At 42.8% G+C, this 20,480-nt stretch overlaps 1 protein-coding gene across 2 annotated transcripts; it reads right to left on the bottom strand.

Annotated features, from left to right (window-relative positions):
* Positions 1–300: 300 nt before the first annotated feature.
* Positions 301–19,007, bottom strand: G3BP2 (G3BP stress granule assembly factor 2). 2 transcript variants are annotated; one of them, XM_013190544.2, is made up of 11 exons: positions 18,889–19,007; positions 15,007–15,088; positions 13,940–14,113; positions 12,914–13,004; positions 12,000–12,102; positions 9,902–10,082; positions 8,837–8,935; positions 4,287–4,389; positions 2,141–2,269; positions 1,823–1,941; positions 301–833 (listed from the first exon to the last, which is right to left on the bottom strand). In XM_013190544.2, the coding sequence occupies exons 1-11, from the start codon at positions 18,981–18,983 to the stop codon at positions 561–563; spliced, it is 1,449 nt and encodes a 482-aa protein (XP_013045998.1). In that variant the 5' UTR covers positions 18,984–19,007; the 3' UTR covers positions 301–560. The 2 variants fall into 2 exon arrangements, with proteins under 2 accessions (XP_013045998.1, XP_013045999.1); XM_013190545.2 differs by lacking the exon at positions 8,837–8,935.
* Positions 19,008–20,480: the final 1,473 nt, after the last annotated feature.

Genomic DNA, 20,480 nt, shown 5'->3' with positions numbered 1-20,480 from the left:
ATTTTTTTTTTCCTCCGATGCCTCCTGCAGATGTCAATATAAATGAGTTCAGAGTACCCATTAGTGCATTTTGATGAGTGCGTAAACACGAGTTTGTTTGGAGCCAAGTGTTCTAAAAAAAGAAAAAAAAAAGGCAAGCTTCTCCAATTGCACAAATTGCACTATTTGTGTTTCCAACAGTAACAGGCAGAAACAGTAACACTTACACAAAATGTGCAGCAGAGGGTTTTTGACTGCAAGGACCTGAATTCTATTGGGCATGTCCTTTAGTTCACTTTTGTTGCAGATAGTTTACTGGTCTTTTTTTTTTTTTTTTTTTTTTTTAATTTTCCAGTCCTCAATTCTCCAAGTCTACATTTATAAATTAACAGTGTGACTTCTGTTGTGAAACTGGGGAAAGAACGTCCACCTTAATTTAAACCGGAAACCAAAGGATGCTTTCACATCAAAGAAATGATCAGAAGGGCTGTGTCACATTCCAAAGCCAAAAAAAATTAACAAGAATGCAAACACGATGGATAATGTACCACTGCCAAGACTGTCTGCCCACAGTGGAGATTTCAGCGACGCTGTCCTGTGAAGCGGCCTTCCATTTGCCCGGTTCCTCGTCCAGAGCCGAGTTTCTGTGCCATGCCACCTCTCGGCGGGGGTCCTCTTCCGTCCCGGTCTCGCATCATGCCACCACCCACTATTCCACGGGGACCCCCAGGGCCTCTATCATTGCGCCGAATATCCCTACGATCATCGCCTCCGCCTCTGGTCTCTCTTTCACGAGCAGCTCTTGTTTTTTTCTCTTCTACGTTCAAGCGCACCTCACCCCGGAACATAATAGGCTTATAGGGAAGAGTTTTCAAGGCACACGTTAGTCACCATTTCACAAAGTCCGTTTATACAACGCGTATGAAAACACAGCATTTGCTGCGTGTCTCAGGCTACCTTCACTTACAAGTCAGACACAAAAAATAACTGCTAACAGTTCCCTGCGGCACACAGCGTTAGCCCTAACTGCCTGCAGTGAACGGAACAGCATTTTTTAATTCATCTGGCATGCAAGGAGTTAAAATATCTTCCTTAATACAGGCAGGGGTTGTCTTTAGCCTTTCTGCTTCAAAGCTTTAGTTCCTGAAGAACTGCTCCACCAGGTCTGACTCGCATACTAGAAATGGAAATGGCTGTTTTCTCCTCTCCAATTCCTCAAGTCACAGCTGCAAATAACTTTGCTCCTTTCTCTCAGCCCCAGGACACAGAATTTACATGTCCTCAAGATGCCCTTCAAAAATTCACGTGCTGAGCTTTCAGCTTATAGGGGTCTCTAACAGTAAGTGTTCAGTTCCATGTGGTATTTAAGTGAGAGGTAAAATCCCTGAATTCAGTATGACACGGCTGGGGGAACGCTGGCACAGCTCACATAAGCCACAGAGCACTCTTGACAGACTGAGTGGGCCCAAACTACTCACATAGTGTGCCTGTTTTTCTTACAACTCTTGTTTATGAATGAATGTCAGAAACAACAGTGACATGAACTGAAATAGAATCATAGAATATCCCGAGTTGGAAGGGACCCATAAGGATCATCAAGTCCAACTCCTGGCACCACACAGGTCTACCCAAAAGTTTAGACCATGTGACTAAGTGCACAGTCCAAACGCTTCTTAAATTCAGACAGGCTTGGTGCAGTGACTACTTCACTGGGAAGCCTGCTCCAGTGTGCGACCACCCTCTCGGTGAAGAACCTCTTCCTGATGTCCAGCCTGGCCTGAATAGGCCAAGCTACGTGAGTTTTAGGGCATCCTTTGGTGGATGCTCAGCGATTAATACTTACTTTTGCAACCAAAATTCTCTGGACCGGCTCAGAGTCATCAAATACCACAAAACCAAAATTAGGCAGTTTTCCTCCCACTCCTTTAGTATTTATGCGAAGTTCTACCACATTTCCAAAGCCTGTGAAAGCACAAGGGAAAAGCCACGTTACCAAAACTTAGTGTCAGCTCTGCTACCTCTCCTGCTTGTCAGATAACACTCGTAGAGTTGCATCATGTAAAGTTCCCCCCTGTGGCCACAGTGAATGTTACATGCCTTTTCAACACAGGACAAGCATCTGTTTTTCTCCTTAGTCTCTGCAGCTGAAATTGCTACTTACTCATGAAGAACTCTTTCAGTTCACTCTCATCTATATCATGCGGCAAGTTCCCAACAAAGAGCTGGTGACTGTCTGGATAGCGAATTATTCGACGATTATCCGACTCGTTCTGCTCCATGTCCCCTCTCCCTACCGGGAACAGAAAGAAGAAGGGAGAGCCACTGAGGTTAGAGTTGTGTGCGGATTCCAACAAACACATCTATGTGCACAAGCACCAGGCGCACATGCTCAAAACCTTCTGTACCTTCAAGTTCTCCAACTCCCATTTACCATGGATGACAGGGGGGAGGAGGGATACTACCTTTCTCTTTACATAGCCCTAATAATTGTCATGTTCCTGTTGTATCTGCAATCATTATGCTGAAAAGGAGTTTGCTAGTTATTATAATGTAGGTTTTTTTTTTTTTTTAATATTTGGATTTAAGTCACTTCTTCATCAATTCCTTAACCCAACAACAGTATCCATATTTTTGCACTCATATTAAAAATCGTGTTTGCCAGTAACCTCTTCTGTCTTTCATCTTCCACCATTTTGTCCCAAACAAAAGCCAGAGTTCCTTACGTTCTCCCACACTCAGCTGAAGTTTATTTAGCACCATACCAGATGAAAATCTTTCCTGGTATCTCCCTACTAAACCATTTCCTGCCTTGCAGTGTGACAGCAGCACACTGTCACCCCTTCTGGACCTCAGGTATGACAGGAGTCATACGTACCCCTTTCTCTCCTCCATTTCCCCATAAGCCCATTTACAAAAAGCTTACTAGCTTGTTTAAATGGTTTTCTTAAGCAGGTAAGATTGGTCACAGACTTATTCTGAAAATGAGACCATAGGGCAGAAGCTCTACCATTTGGCCAGCTGATACTTCAGCTTTCCCTCCCCTGCTTCCCACCAGTGTGGGATCAGAATTACAAGTCTCAGGTCTGTTACACATTCTCTGTACGATTTATTTAATGGTTTTGTTGCATCCACAGCCAAGGGCAGAAAAAAAAAAAAAAACAGATCTGCAACTTGATTTAGCCACAAGTTGCATCTTTCACTCCCTGCTGCACACATTAAAATAAATAAATAAATAAAAAGGACTGTTAACTTGTAACATATGTTATGGTTCTCTCTCTGTGCCTTTCAGTTTCAATATTGTTCCCAAGTGAGGAAACGCTTGCATTGAGCAAAGCCAAAAGTAAAAAGCACTTTCAAGCCTGATCTCTGTCAGAGTTTGGTGTGCTTTTACTGAAAACATCCATTATATCCCATTTTAGTCAGTCCGAGCTGGCAGAGGCTTACCCACCCAGCTGCTGAGGTTTAATCACCTCCGCAGGCAGTGCTTGGTGAGCAACTGGCAACTTGGTGCCTGCAGCTCAGGACAGTCACAGACACCACTCCCCTCCTTACAACCCCTGACTTACTTCCACACTTAGTGAAGACGCACGCCTCAACAACCTGGTACTGAGACTAAGCAGCATTTGCCCAGCTCTGCGCAGAGCTTTGCCAAGTGACCAGGTTAGGGTGATGAATGCTGCTCAGGAAACTTTCACCTCTCAACACCACTTGTGACATCTGTCAAGTAACACGCAGCTGTTGTAGCAAAACCACCCTGTGGATTTGGTACTCTGTACCAGTAAGAAAATGCAGAGATCTGGCTGCTCATAAAGCCCAACTCAGAACACCATTTGAGACTACACGAGATGGAAAAATACATCTAAAATTATTAACTGACTGAGGTTGAGATAGTGGAAAGGTTTTATTCCAAAACAAAGAGTACCGCAAGCCACAACAACAGCCATTTAAGACCTCTCACTTTCAAAGTTCAGCAAAATTAGATAACATAGGAAAAAAAACCACATCCTATTTGCAGACTACCTTTTCAGAATTGTATTGAGCTGCATAAAAGGTGTTCAAGCATGTAAGCGAGTGGCCTGACTTTTAAAAAAGAATTCACCAACACAGAGGACAGGAATTAATGCCTAATCTTTGCATCAACTCATCACCAACTTGGACGGGGAACTGTTTTCCCCCATTTCTAGTTGAAGATAGTAGGAATGGACAGTTTATTATCAGCCACATACAATATAGCTACAGGCCAGATCCCTGAGGGAGATGCCTCTCATTACCGGCCCCAAACGGACACACAAGCTGTCCCACGTTACCTGGTCGAGGTCCTCGGGGCGGAAAACCTGGTCTTTCCCTTGGGCGCTGTTCACGTACACGAGGAGGCTGAGACTGAGCTTCAGGTTTAGTTTCAACTCTTGGCTGAAACAGGAGAACGCACATTATTAAATACCATGTATTAAAGAACAGGCCTAGTAAAACAACAAAAAATAAATAAAAAAACAACACAAGACATAGGTAAGTGGCATGCACAACACAAACTCTGCAAGATATACATCCACGTAAATGTATTTAGGAATACGTTTTTTCATCTCTTTAAATTCCTCTGTACCAATCCAGGACTGCAGTGTTCAGTTATCTCTGCTAAGAGGTGCAAAGCAAGCATCTCTCCGTCAGAACATCTCCCAATAGCATGGCTAAAGTTTATTTTCCATGTTTGACCAGGCATTGAGACCCCAACACCCCATAATTAAAGAATCCCTCAACCTGACTGAAATAGATGGATTGAATAAAGCTTCCTCATGCCAAGCTCCAACTTCATGGATTAGGAGGTAGCCCAAAAGAAAGAGAACAAAACAAAACAAAAAAGCCTTTCAAATTATGCTATTTCTGATACAATAAAACTATAAAATACACCCTTAAAATTCTCAGGGACTAGGAAACGTACATTCAAACTTTTGCAATCAAATAACGCTTGTAAAGATAATTTGCAAAAGACAAAAGCAACAAAAATATTTCTATGTAGCCTGCTGGCTACTGACGCAACGTACAACATGCTTTAAATTCCATTTTCTGTAGGACAGTCGAGCAGCTGCTGCTGCACTGGGTTCTTATCTTGGAAAAACAAAACCATCCTTATGAACACTAAGATGAACACAAGCTTCTGAGGAAGATTAACTACAAGGCCAAAGGCTACAGGCCCAGACTACTACAGAAAAGGAGCTGACGTTAAACTTCTCCCTTATTTTCCTTGAGGACTTGAGACAACTGCCAGTTACAGTCAGAGAACCTCTCAGGGTAAAGAGACGATGTTTTACAAGAAACACCCTGCTATTCGGCACCAAATCAGCGTTTCAGCCCTCGTATCACTCACGCTCTACCTAGCTAGGCGTTAGCTTATCCTTCCAATGTTTCTACAGTGTTTTTGAGCTCTAAGAATAAACTGGAAAAAAATCACCCTTCCTTGTCTCCTACAGAAAGCATTCCTTCATCGTACCTCCTTGTGGGTCACTGGAGCTCCCCTGGCATCTTTTACTCGCACATTTTTACTACGTGAGCAATTGTACTTCAGAAGAAAAACTCAAGGCCTTCAGACCATGATTTCTTAAGAGACTTAACGCTATCAGGCTTAAACACTTCTTCCTGCCACCACCCATAGCAAAACACCTGCTCAGTCGCTGATGTCCTTCTGCTAAATCCCAAGAAATGGATAACTTTTACCCGCTTGCCTTGTGCTCCACTCACCTTCTCATCTACCACACACATTCTCTCTCCCAGCCCACCAGCTAACCTCATTAGCTGCTCCCTAGTCAGCACCACCCATTTTTTGCAGAGTTCTCTGGTGCTGCTCAAAGGGGAAAACACTTCTGCAAAACTGTGCTCTCCCAAACAACTGTCATTAACATCAGCATCACAAGAGGCCTATTATGGGCTGCCATTTCCAATCCAAAAAGCAGCTAACTGCAACTCTTATTTCTCAGACAGCACGCAGACTGCAGTGGAAGCTACGGAATAAGGATTTTTAGCAGACAATCACGACTAAAGGAGTTCTCAAGCCCAGGAGCCAAGTATGCCACAAACCTCAGCCTACTGGGGCTTTGAGAACAATTAAGGAAAAGAAGATATTGTCCCCACTCTCTCCTGGAGCTCACAGTGGAAGGGAAAGCGACTTCTTGATGCCACAGCAATGCTACTGGCAACGACAGCAAAACCAACCACGTCAGCCTTCACTCACAAACTTTGGAAGTGATCACTCCCGAGGGACAGGAGGATGGGGAAGGAAGAACAAGAGAACAGGAGACTCCAGAGGCTGGTACATTTCTGTTTTTGAAATCTTACACGCTTTAAAAGCTTCTCTACAGTGAGATGCCTCCCACAGTGGAAACACATGCATACAAACAACCTACTAGCAAGGCAAACCAACAAAAAACCCAAAATGAAACAAAACAAAGAAAATAAGCACATTGTCTCACCTAATTACCAGCAGCTAGCTTAGATGCATACCACACAACTGCTACCGCACTGTCTGAGGTAAATGTGGACCATGAAACTCACTAAGAGACACTCAATCACCTTCACAAGGGCACTATAGATCTAAAAATGCCCAAAGCACCTAAAGCATGAAACGACAGGTTCCCTCTCCTCTTAGACCCAAGTCCATAAAACCTGAGTCTGCCTTAAAATACGTGGGATTTAAGTGTGGCTATGGCTAACACACAACCCCCTCTGCAGAAAATCTATCCAGAACCTCAAGAGATTTCAGGAGTTGAAGGAATGCACCTTCCATAAACAGATCCTTCCCTAACTCACCATTTCCACATCAAAAGACAGAAGCTGAGGAGCACCCTGCCTACCTCCACCCCTCTGGCACCTCCAGGACAGCTAGTGACAGAGTCCGAGTACCTGAAAATGCTCTAAGAGAAGGTCCAGTTTATCAGTGCAGGCAGGTATTATTCCCTGTCAGCTTCTCAACATGACTACAGAAACAGGAGCGAGAAATGCTGAGCTGTTTGACCTCACAGGTGTAAACAAACTGCAACTGGATCACCTCCAAACGAGTACACACACAGTCCTTCAAGGGGTTCTGAGTTTATACCACAGGGGCTTTATTTTCAACTTGATTTATGAGGGCGTCAAACTGAAGTGACACTGGGGAAAAGAACGAGAAGGGCAGTTATTGGCTGCTTGGTAGCATCACCGATGCTGGTTGGAACAGCACCCCAACGGAGTCACTCATCCACTGGTGCAATCTACTGTCCTCGTTTACATGCATAGTAGCACCCCAACGGAGTCACTCATCCACTGGTGCAATCTACTGTCCTCGTTTACATGCATAGTATCCGATGTTAATGAATCCAAAAGAATGGGACAAGGTTGCCACCGATTACTAACCCCTTGCAGAAATTCTTTAGACATCTTTTCCACCAGCTTTCTGAACACCATGTCTGAAAAGAATGCAGACTAAGGAGCTAGGAACAGATTAATTCTGTCTCCAGAAGAGCCAAGTGTAGGCTCTTCCTACTTCAGAAAATTCCATGCAGAACTGCTTAAACATGAAACCACAGCATAAGTAATATAAGAGGTAAAGAGCATGACGAGCTGCAGAGGCAACACATGAGTTTAAGGGGACATCTATAAGCTGTGTTCTATGACTCTCCTGCATGGATAATTTTAAATGCTACTTGCAGTCATGTAACAAAAATCCAGCATCGCTACTTTAAATAAATCATCACTACAAAACAAATCTGGTTTTTGGTTTTGCTTAAGCAAAATCTATTCTGTACTAGAACAAAGAGTTTTACTGCTCAAATACCACCTGAATAACTCAAAGCCCTGTTGAAGGTGATGAAAACCGACAAGTTTCCCAACTCATCACATAGCCATTATCTGATTTCCACAACAGCGGTAAGACCAGAAGCAACACCACACAAGGAGAGTTTCCTGTTTTCCTGTTGTTGTTTTGTTAAACATGCACTTAGCTGAAGGGCAATCCTTGACAGATTCCTCTGTCAGTTAAAAAAAAAAAAAAAAAAGGAAATCAGTGCAAAAACAGCAGCTGCAATAACCCAGCTGCTCTACTGAAATGGCAGTCTCTGTAAAAGGTTGGACATGAGGTACTCACAACATCCAGTGCTTCTGGAATATGGCATCAGTAGAAAAGATTAAAGCACCTATTTTTTTATATTGAGGGGGTTTGGTATGCATAGAGGGGGCTGAATTCAGAATCTCAGACCATCTCACACCAGCTTGGCATGTGCAGAACATGAGCTATCACCCGGTCAAACTTTCTGTCCTCTTTGCCCTCCTCCCCCAGTCAGCCTAGGAATGGGAAGACAGCATTGTCCTGGCAAGGAAATGTGAATCCTTCCATTCCTCACACAGTCATAAGTTGGTACAGGGTTCTGTGACAAAGTAATTATAAATGGATAATGGAGTCCAAAATACTTCTGTAGACATGACCCTTTCAAGGCAAACTTGCTTGTACTCAAAAATTGATGCAATCCCTTTTACTGCTGGGGCATTTCTGCCAAAAGAAATTCCCCTTTCCACACATTCTTTAGGAAACTACTATCATGTGGGGGAAGTTTTTTTTTCTTCTCTCCTCATAAACCAAACCATATCCCAGTAAGATAGGTCAAAAAATCAGTAGTCTTTTCCTGATTCCACATCAGCAGTTTTTAATATTACCATCACCCGAAGTTACACCAGGTAAGTGTACATGCCTTCACTTGCAACAAGGTGAGTGCATTAACATTTAAGACACAATTAATTTGTGCAACGCAAGTCAAACAAATTGATCTGTTAATTTAAAAACTGAAGCAGTTTGCAGAAGTAATGAGACAATCCAAGGTGTTCACAGATGGGTTACCTGTGAGACTGGTGCTTTAACATGGGGTGGAATTCCAGAGGAAGAAACAGTACCACTAGGAGGCAGGTTTTTACTGGTCACTGAAGCCCAAGAGAAAGCCTGCAGGAAATGCAACAAACCTAGGCTACTAATCATGGCAAACCACTGACAATCCTACAGGGAAATTTGTCCGCTGAAAATACACTTTCAGTTCACATCTGACTATTAAATAACATTTGTGCTAGCATTACAATGAGGATACAGAAAGATTTGCAGATGTAGCTGTCTGTGAACTCATCAGCATGTAGCAGGTGTGTACCGTACTCGCTACTGCTACTTGGGCAAGCGCAGTTCCCTCGGCATCCCCAGATCACTGCTTTCCATCATGTAACCAAACCTAGGACTGAAAAACCTGCTGTGTTAAGTGTCTTCTGCGCAACGGAACAAAGTGAGCGCCACGAGTTAGAGGTAAAAACGCAAAAGAGAAACAGGATTGGAAAGATATGGGAGACTGATACTGGAGCTGGAAAACGACTTCTCTCCAGCTTTCATCCATTCCTCCCATCTCTGTCAAACTCCCTACGTGTTACCACACCAGACGACGCATGGCATTCATGGTGTTTTTAGGAACAGGCAGCCTGCCTCTAAGGGAGATGGTCAAAGCCCTCGTACTGTTTTTAGACGTATACTGTGAGTAATTTTCCAAGTGTCCATGCATTGTGTCCCCCCCCCCCCCCCCCCCCCCCCAAGGAAGAGCAGTGGTTCCCATTTTCTGAGTTTTTTGTTGGTGGTGTTTTTTTTTTTTTTAAGCCATATCTTAACTCCACATTTAAAAAGGTTGACACATGCATAAAACCACACGCACACTCTGCAAACATCGCATTTACAATAGGTAACGAGCAACACTGAAAAATAACATTCTTTTTTTCGGTGAAATTTCACAAGTTCAAGCTTCAAGTCTAGCTGTTCATACAGCATGACCCTGCAAAGAGATACCAGTCTGGCCACTCGAAAAGACTAAGTTCAACACCAAAACTCCTGGTTTACCACCTGCACCTAGAAGCACAGATATGGCTTGTAACTAACCTTTGGTGGTTCTTGTGGTAGTGAAACAGGTTCTACAGGAGGTGGAGAAGGAGACTTCTCTTCTAACTCCTCGAGGGTCTTTTCTTCTGCTTCAGCTTTCAGCTCCTCAGGTTTTGTTTCAGATTCCAATTCTGGCTCAGGTTCGTGAGACGATTCTTCCAGTGCCTCCTCTATCCCATTGCTACAATAATCAAATGCATTTTATGCAGCTTTTCAATTGGTTCACTTTTTCTCAGTTATACTATGGTAATGACTGGTTTGAAAATTATTTGGTTTCCAGTTGCTACCATATGGTACCTACATATATGATACTGTGAGAAATTAAGCTGTACCCCTGTAGTTGCATACTAAGTCACTTTTTATTTCTGCTCAAGTGAAGACATTATACTTTTCTCTGCAAAGAATATGAAAATTACACAGACATATAAAGCCCTGAAAGGAATATATACTAAACTCAAGAGCTGCTGCTCCTAAAAAAGAAAAAGCAGCACAGTGAGAGACCAACAGAAGATTGAGCTATACACAGAAATGAAGCTGATTTTGGAAGGCTATCAGCAGCTTACTTACAGAAGTGCCATAAAAGTTCATTACAGAAGCAGCTGCAAGTCTTACTTATTGAAATTCACACGCACCTTCTTCTCCACTCTGCGTACACAAGGGGCCTGAAGTTATTCCCTTCTCTGTTCAGTCACCCCCAAAGTTTACCAAATTCCACATGCTTCTGCCTACGCAGCTCCACCCACGGGTTACCATATGCCTAAATAATGACTATCGCATTTTTAAGCTCTTTCCAATTGGCACAGTAACCCAAGGATAAGACCTGGCGTAACTCTTTAAAGCCTCAAAAACTCTCCGCAAAATCTTGAAGAAGTCACTGCCAGAATTCCAGCACATTCCATTCTCCCATAAGATTTCTCATGAAAAGCACTACATCAGCAGCAGCAAAGTAGCGTTACTGCTGATGCACTTAATGGACATCATCTAATAATTTCATAAACATACATATTTTTTGAATAAGGAATCCGGTCAGTCAGTTCTGCTTGTCTGAAACACATACCTAAGTTTTGAAAAAAGCATTTCAAAACATAACAAAAAGTATTTTTCACATACAAACAGGAAGAAACTTCTTTTTTTTCTTGTCTTGTTTAGATTTTAAGACACTCAGGGCAGAAGCCTATTCTTCCAGTACAACTGTAAAGCAACTTCTCAAAAATTCATTTTTCCTCTCAGATTCAAGCACCAGCTAAATTTGAGGACTAATATATCATTAACTACCCTTTTGTTAAATCACCTGTTTATATAAATTACATTGTACCACCAACTCGCTATTTTAGTTTAATCACAGAATCACAGAATTGTAGGGGTTGGAAGGGACCCCAACAAAGAGTCTCCGATCACTAAGACTCTCTGCCCTTTTTTTGTGGCACTGGTTTTGATGCAGTGCCCTGTCCAGCCCCGCTCCCTATGCTTCCCCCAATCTTGACATGCTTCTCGGGGTTGCTTCCCAGGTTCTGACTACTGTCCAGACCCTCAACCTTTTCCTTTTCCTGCCCGAGAGCCTCGAATCTATTACCCAGGGACACCATGGGGGTTGGTGGCACCGTGGGTGTCAGGGGCAGACACCTCTTTCTGCTTTGAGCTGAGACGAGGGTCCAGCCCCTTTTCCTCCTGTGGGCGGTCAAGCCCTCTGTCCTGCAGGTGAGCAGCTGGGTCAGCTACTACCCCATGTAGGGGCTTAGGAGGGGGCTGCTGGGCACCAGCAGGGGCAGGTTTACACCTCCTATCCGTCTCCCTCAGAAACTCCCAGGAGCCCCTCAGGCTGCCGATTTCTCGCTGCAATAGGTGAAAACTACATTACATTTTACATGATGAAAACTACATTAAGCACATGCATAAATGTATTTACTACCTTTTCACCTCAGGTTTGTAACTAGAAGTGAAAACAACTAACAAACATGAGAACATCCACTACTTCCTCTCTCCATTTGATATCCAATGTTTCAAAAATAATGTTAACATAGCATAGATCACAGCCCACCAGTTTAAATGTAGTTTTTACTGAAAAAAGCAATGCCACATAATAACATGGACATCTTACGTTACAGGGTGGTTTTCATAGTAAGTGCTGCTTGCATTTTCTTGCACCGGTTCAGGAGATGGTTGTCTTTCCTCCTGTTCCTCCTCCACTTCTTCTTCAGACTCTGACACAAGAGAAAAAATTCCTTGAACACCTCTGCAAGCATATGCAAGTCGCACTTGAAATACAAGCATGCTGAACTAGTAGTAAACAAAAGAACGCTTCATCAACAAAATAAGGCAAGAATTAGCTGCAAGGAGAGATGGAAGACCCTTCTGTTCTTTCAAGAGGCTTTGTTATTGTTTTCACAAAAAGGAGACACTAAAGACATACTGCTGCTAAGTTCTGGGAGGAGGGTTTAAGGATCTTTAAAGCAGCAGATGGTTTTCATATGTTGGCAGTAAAAGAGAAACACTGTATTATTAGCTCTTAAATCACAGTTCCTAAAACTAAGAAGATAAACCTCAAATAGAAGAGCAATGTTTTGCCTAAGGTGTTTTGTTCTATTTTATTCTATTGAGTTCTGTTCTGTTCTATTGAGATAAAAGAAATTCCAGCTTTAGAATGCACACATACATACATTCCAGTTGTACTCTCTTTGGCTCAGTGGACAAGGTGGGAAAAAACCCATCCACAATAATATAGCCAAGTTCAGTCAACGGATTGAAATGAACTACTGAATGTGATGATGATATAAAAGAGAAAGACAGCTCATAGTGAAAAGCCAGTTAAATTTTATTCACAACATTGTACCTACAAATTTGATTGACCAGAGAAACCAAGTCTACTGAATGAAACTGAGCTGCAGCAAAGTGCTATCGCTCACTATGTGCATTCTGTACCAAGCCTCACCTGCCCTAAGCCAGTTTAGTCTCTGAAGGAACTGGATAGGTAGAACGACACAAAATTAACACCACAAGTACAGTTCTTCTCACCTTCATCAAGTTCTCCTTCTGAATCTCCAAATACTTCATCTTCGTACCTGAAGATATCGTTATGTACATAGAACTTGTTTGGAACAGACCCCTGTAAAAGAGCAACATGCATTTTTTTTGCGTATACAATATATTAGCAGTCAGCAACTCCTATGGATGAGAGGTCTAAGCTTTGGGAGTACATGCCAACACTTTGGAATAGGATTATTTCATAATGGCATTTTCCGAGTGACACCTTTTCTTTAAGCTAGCAACTGAATGGTAACTTCTGACCAAATTAAAAACAATGTTTCAAGCAGACAGTAACACTTTGCTAATTCACAACAATCATCGGTACTGCCTAAAGGTAAGCCCCTCCATCTCATCAAGTCACCTGTGGAATTTCCTGTTCTGGTAAAGCCTTATAATAAAAAAAAAAAAAAAAAAAAAAGGAATGAAATTCCACAGGGTGACTGTATGCTTAAACTGCTGCATAGGAAAACAATGAAGCAAATCAACAAGTTTCTAAAACATGAATGATCAACCAACCACACAATAGTTTGCGATGAAAAGGGGGAAGGATGTAGGAAAAAATAATAAAAGCAACTCTTTATCATAACACAGCTCTGCTCTCACTCAGAACTGAACTTGAGCAGTAACTTGCAAAGCAGTAACATGCTTACATGTGACAGCAAACTTCAATCAAGTACAGAACTATGCTGGAGACATGATCTGCAGAGCTGACCATTATTTTTTCACTCGTGCAAATAGCAGTTTCCAAAAGCAAGCTTCAATTTGTATTTGCATTACTACTACAACACCTCAAATCTAAAAAAGTTCAGGACAGGTCCTATACACTCATTTCTCTGCACGCACATAATCATAGAATGGTTTGGTGGGCATTATTTATTTATTATTTAATGATAGCCTCTGGGCTAAGCTTTAAAAGCCCGACAGTATCTTCTGTCCCAGTATGGCAGTTCGTGTTCAAAGGCCAGGTTTTCATCACTGCTCTTAGAAGTTAAAGACAATCTTGCCAATACTTACTTCTGGAGCAAGTACAAAAGTCTGCATGAACTTCCTCATCGGTTGCCCGTTGTTTGACAGCTCCCCCATAACTTGCACAACCACCCCATCGCTCAGAGTAGCGTGAGCATCCACGTGACGGATCTTGGTGTGGCACTCACTGAACTGTAGTGACATCACTTTCTTGTGTATCTCCTAGAAGCAAACAGTTACATTTTAGCTACATTGAGTTCCCTACCTATTGAAAAGCTGTAAATCTCTCTAAGTGTCAGTTAACATCAAAAAGCAGCCCATTGAAGCTCAAAGGCAAATACAGGAACCCTGAACCATCTTTCACCGTGAAGAATCTACATGAGCTCATGTGATTTTGTGCTTAGAGCAAAAAAAAAAAAAAAAAAACCACAAACAACCCTCCTCCCCCCCCAAAAAACCAACAAAAAACCACCTATGCATCTATCAAGTACCAAAATATCACAGCAGTGAGTAGCATCTGCACTGTCATGATTTTCCTACTGCCAAACCAGGTTCTGCTGGTGAAAAGAGAAGCAACAAAACCTGGTCTGGGCTCAAAGCAACACTGCTCAAAGATGCAGCCACCACATGACAGATGCTCCTCGATGGCAGATACTATTTTGATAAAAAACTACAGCCACAGCAAAAAGATGTGTTTTCTGGACTTAGTTTGCTTCTTCTAAAGTTATCTTCCATTACAAGACACATCCACTCACAGAAGAATTTGCTAACATACAGATTTCAATTGAATTCCCCGAGATCAAAGTCCTTTCACCTAGAAACCACGTCTAACTGAAACACGATACACCTAGAGGGCTAGTCTAACAGGTCCTCTTGATTTTGTTTCCCACCCTAAATATCATTTCTGCAGTCCAGATGCAAAGCTGATCTATCAAACGCAACCCACAGTAAGAGCATCAACTACCAAGAACATTTAGGCCTCTGAACAGGAGGCAGTACCAGAAAACACTATTTCCCAGGTAAGAAAGTCCAACTAATTCATTACAGAAAATGACCAATGTATACAGTAAGCTCTGCACATTAGTGAGGACTTCAGGACCAATTTGGATACGCACAGCTTGACCGTACACTGCTTCTTGTGGTTTCCCACTGGCATCCAGTCCTCCATGGACGTAAGAAGAGTTCCTGCCATAAAACCTGCAAGTGAAGAGATGTAATGAAATTCATGCCAATGAAAAAAAAAAAATAAGAACAAAATCCAACAAGTATTTTAGCCACAAATTACAGAGCTCAAGGCAGTAGGAATTTCAGGGCAAGCAACGATTCAAGATATACCCACCACGTCTCAGGCTCCAAGGATACAGAAACAAAGATGAACGTTCAGAAGTCCAGCTTGCCCACTGTGGTCAAGGTGGCTGTTTCAGCTAGAGGCTCCCCCAAAACTGAAATCACCTACCTGGGTTAGTCACACTCCCCCCAACATGTGACCCTGGGGAGGAACAACCTCTCCTCCGGACCCTGGTCCTCTTCAACACTTCCTGTATTTCACCTACCTCTACAGTATACCACTATTACCCGCCCCTATACTTTATATATGAAATATCACTTCCTTTAAGTGTTTCCACCAGCCCATTCTCACACAGAACAGAAGGGATAGAGACTGTTTCTACCTAGCTAATCAAGCCAGTGCACAGGCTATGTTAAAATACAGAATTAAACACTTGAACTTGAGCATTTGCCATTTCTTGGTTTATCCCACTAAACTAAGAAACTCCTTCCAGTTCTAGTTGCTTGAAAATACCAATCCAAGATTTTAACTCCCATGATGTCCTTAGTGTCCAGAAAGAATTCTGAGAAATATTTGACTTTTCTTTAGTACCAGCTGCATAACCCAAGTGTTGAGCATGCTCTAGCACTTCCCAACAGCTAAGAAACAAAAGTTCTGTTGCACCAGCTTGCAAACCAATGGGAAAACATCTATCAACTCTTTAAATTTCGAAGCAAGCCCTCTGACAGTCAGCACATCCTACCAAGTGCTTTCAGAGGGAGACCAGGAGTTTTAACTTGCTGCATTTAACGAACTGTTCAAACTCTCTGGTAGGCAGAAAACATGAGCAGGATCTGCAAATTAGGAGAAGAGCACCCACAGAGTCCCCAGTTACATGGAAATATCCATTTTAAGTTAAGAAGCCAGTAAAGCCACACAAATTCATCTGAAGCATGCCAGGCATGGCAACTACCCTGACTAAAACCCACTTGGAGGGTGAACCCATCTCTTCATACCCAAAGCCTGTGGATAAGCTCTGGATAAAGCATAATGACAGGACTTGGTGCGTTTCTCAAGCTTTTAGTAGGATAAACCAAGCGCATTAACACTTGCTGCTAAACTCCCTTACTCACTGCAAGAATAAATCCTTTTTCTTCTGACATCAAGCTCTGGGAAGCCCTGACTCCAAAATCTTTCTGTGGCAGTGAGCAAGTTGTTGTTTAGACTAACAGCAAGAGAAGAATCGTAGATAAGATGCTCTCTCAGAAGAGCCCCACTCAGACACAACGTACAGCCAAAGAACACAAAAGTAAATTTCCTCCATATCCAAGCCTTCCTGGACAGGGGTAGCCACCCATGCAGCCCTGAAAAAGGGACAGAGGTGGCAGAGGTTAAAACTGCCTGGAAGATATTCTCCTCATCCAGCTCAACAAACAGCTACGATTTTAATAACTTGTTCACCCAAACCAGATCAAACCTCTAGGACAATCTGTGCAGAGGTATTTAAGAGAAATTTCACAGATGCTGTTCTTGGTGACGCTCGTGTCACCTTTCAAATGAACAGAGGATAGTGCTCAGGCACAGAGTGCCATCTGCACAGGGGAGCTTGTGGGATGGCTGCCACTGCAGCTCCCTAACCTCAGCAGGGTCACTCCAGGCAGCAAGTAACCAGCCAGTCATCTGCAGCCCCCCAACTTTAAACGAGAAGAAAAATTCTGTCGAGTTCTTGGTTGAGAGCCCGTGATAAAAGGGATCTATGGACAATTATAGGCTACGGAATTGCCTGTTCCCACTCAACGTACCAAGCACACAGCACAATTTGGCAAGCCGCATATCAGAACTTTTAGAGTAAAGCTTGAGACAGTGGGGTGGGAGTACTGCCTACCCTACTGCCTTCTGTAAAGCACCCAAGTCACCCTCAACATGCTACCTGTCTCCACAGACACATTTTTTCCTCACATGTAGCCTTCTGCCAATTTTGCATCACCCTGAAGTGGAAACATCCCCAATGTACTGGGAACACCAGCTCCATAATGCTCCCATAGCACACGTTAATATCGATGGAACGGAATTACTGTTGTAATATGAAGGGGAAGCAGGGGGAAGGCCAGCCTGGAACAGCTGCCTGCTTTTCTTTGAAGCAGCTAGGGAAGAAACAGAGCAGCAGTATTTTGCTTTTTAAATCAAAACACACATCTACTCCCCTCCACGTCCAGCCAAGGTTATAATCACTATCATTACAGGTAAACGCTCTTGCGAACAAAATCAAAGATTATTTTCAACACCACATTTGAGGCATGGGTCATTTACCCAACGTTCAACTACCACCAAAACAGAAATGTCACAAAAAGGAAAAGGCAACCTCACTGTACAATGGTGAGAGTTCTTCTACCTCTGGTGTTAAGCTGTAAAGCACAGCCTAATCATCCCTTATATGCTAATTCTCTGTCCCTTTGTTTATGCAAACACTTTCTGGGAATTGAGGTAAAATGACAGCACACTTCCCAAGAAAGCTGTCTTACCAACTTCGGCTTTCCTTGGCTTTCCAAGGTGCTTTCGCAGGCCGTTTAGGGAAATCACCCAGAAAAGACATGTGCGTAAGGAACACAATCCTCGCTAAGAGCAAGCAGCAAGTCTGTGTATCAGGTATTGATGCGTGACGCGGACATGTTTGTCCAGGTGTTGATCTGATCCAACCATTTTGTTAAAATTTCAGGGACAGGGAAAAAAAATCTGCCATTACTGAAAATGCTACTTGTGATTTCTGTAAGACTTTGCAACGCAGATTAGGAAAGCCCTAAATACACTGCTTGGACAATCCCACACCTTAAAATCTAAATTGAAACACAAAACAAACATGGTTCCACAGCAGTTCATTCACTTAAGACAATACCAGTTCATTTTCCCCACCTCAAAGCTACAGGTGAAAAGAGACATCATTCAAAAGACTGAAATATTAAGCTAGCTGTCAGGGAGCTACAACTTGTTCTCAAACAGCTCAATTTTTCACCATCAACCTTATGTCAAGTTCTGAGTCAAGAGCAATCCAAGCAGTGATTGCTTAAAAAAAAGAAAAAGAAAAAGGAACAAAACCCAACACAACCAACACTTGCAACACTACTTTCAATGTTATTTCTTACAAGTCAGTGCTGCTCTAAGTCCAAATGTGGAAATGCAAAATCTTAAGTGACAAACTGCATGTAGCCAATCAAAAATGTCATAAGAAAAAATAGGAAGGAACACATCCAGGGTACCGCTTAAATAGTGGATACAGGTAAATAAAACTACTGAACTGGTCACCTACCTTGTCCGGGCCCTGACTTTTATATCTCCAATCATGATCTGGATAAAAACTCCCCAGAGGCAATATAAAATATACAGTATCCTGAAATTATTATTGTGCTCATCTTAGGTGCTACATGCAAGTGCCTCCTCTGCCATGCTCCTTCCTTTTCTATCTTCTTATAAAACTATTTCTGTAATATGTCCACATTACCATCACATCAGTTAAGAAATAGTTCTCTCTTTCATGAAGGAAATACCTCGTAAACATTGGCCACATTTGGTTCTAGAGCCTGAAGAGTTTTTGTAAGATGAATTATTTTCCGAAAGCCCAGAGGTTAGCCAGGTCAGTCTCCTGCCACACTCAGAAATTCAGTTTATCTAATTTCTGATGAGGAGTACGCACTTTTGTTCCAAAAGATGAGTTACTTTAGTGTGAGAGCATTACCTGTGCAAGAAGTCAGGAGCTTTATTTAGAAGAGTGTAGTACTGTCTCACGAACTCCCGCCCTACGAGCAGGGGACTTGGCTTCTCCATCACCATTTCTTTGGTACACAGTGTCGAATGCTGTAATTAAAAATATTTGTGTTAGTTTGAAAAGAAGGCTGTGTATCACAACTTCCTCATAAAAGGATGAGCATAATAAAATTAGAAGTGAAACAATTATATGAACAGGAACTTAATTCAGGCACTTAACTCACCCTGACCTCCCTTTGAATAAACAAAAAGATGTCTGTCAGTTCACATCCTATTTTGACTAAGAGAGAATGGCGCAAACAAATCAAATTCTTGCAAAGTCCCTTATAAAACAGGCACTTCCCACCCCCTGCCCCAAAATCATACTTTTAAGTGTCTAGCACTATTTATTTAACATTTTGGCAATAAACTGAAGACAAACTAAAAATCTAAGACCAAGAGCACTATAAAACAAACATGAAAACATTTTCTTAAGTCAGCCAGTAACATTTCTTTATCTCAAAGCAGATCTGCTTCAAAAAGCTCCTGATACATATGTAGTACAAAGAAGGTAGCACTGATATTGTGAAGTTGGAATGAAGTTGTGAATCCATAGGCTGGATTCACACTCCTTGAAGACTGGGAAGGGAAACTGGTATGTCCCAGAGATGACCAAAGCCTTAGGTTCCACGTGTCCAGGCTAACTGCATTTCATATTTGCCAGAGGAAAAAATAATTTAGGTTGGAAAGGACTTCTGGAGGTCACCTGCTTCAACCCCCTGAGCACAGAACCACCTTTTTGTATCACATTGCCTGTTCTGCACATATTTACGCATTAGCAATATGCAACTTCTGCTTGCAATTTGGGCAAGCTGGCTGTTATTTTAACATGGTCCACCTGGGAGAAGCATGGCTCCACGTCCTCCCAGCAGGTAGCTGAAAGCAGCAGTCATGTATCGGCCTGATCTCTGTTCCCCAGCCCTCCGAGTCTCCTCTCTCCAGGTGCTCCAGCCCCAGCAGCCCTGGTGGTCCTAGGCCAGACCCATTCTGACCCATCGGCTCCTTTCCTGTCCTGAGGAGTTAAAATCAGGGGTGACACTCTGGGTCTGGATGTCGCGAGTGGCAACTGGAAAGGACAAATCACCTCTGCTCACCCTGCTCCTGCTTACACCGCCCGTAACGCCATCGCCCTTCATCACCGCGAGATTAGAGCGCTGACTCAAGCTCAGCTCTTCTGCCAGGACACCAAAGTCCATTTCTATAAAGCTGCTTCTTAACCAGTCATCTCCCAGCCTTGACTTTTCCCGGGAGTTTTTCCATCCACATTCAGGACTCAGTCATTTCCCTTTACTGAACTTCCTGACGCTACTGTCAGCCACCTTCCCCAGCCTATCCCTCCAAAAATTTGCTGCGGACCACTACAGCTCATCATCCACGTCACCAGCAAGGTGCTGAACAGCCCCAGCGTTGCCCCTGGAGAAATGTTTGCTACTTTGCTGGACTTTGTACCACTGATCACAACCATTAGACGCTGACAGTGCGGTCAGTTCCTACCCATGGGCTCGCGTTAGGGCGCCTCAAGTC

This window comes from Anser cygnoides, chromosome 4 (genome assembly GCF_040182565.1).
Source record: "Anser cygnoides isolate HZ-2024a breed goose chromosome 4, Taihu_goose_T2T_genome, whole genome shotgun sequence".
Taxonomy (NCBI): Eukaryota; Metazoa; Chordata; class Aves; order Anseriformes; family Anatidae; genus Anser; species Anser cygnoides.
This window is presented reverse-complemented; position numbering and strand designations above follow the sequence as displayed.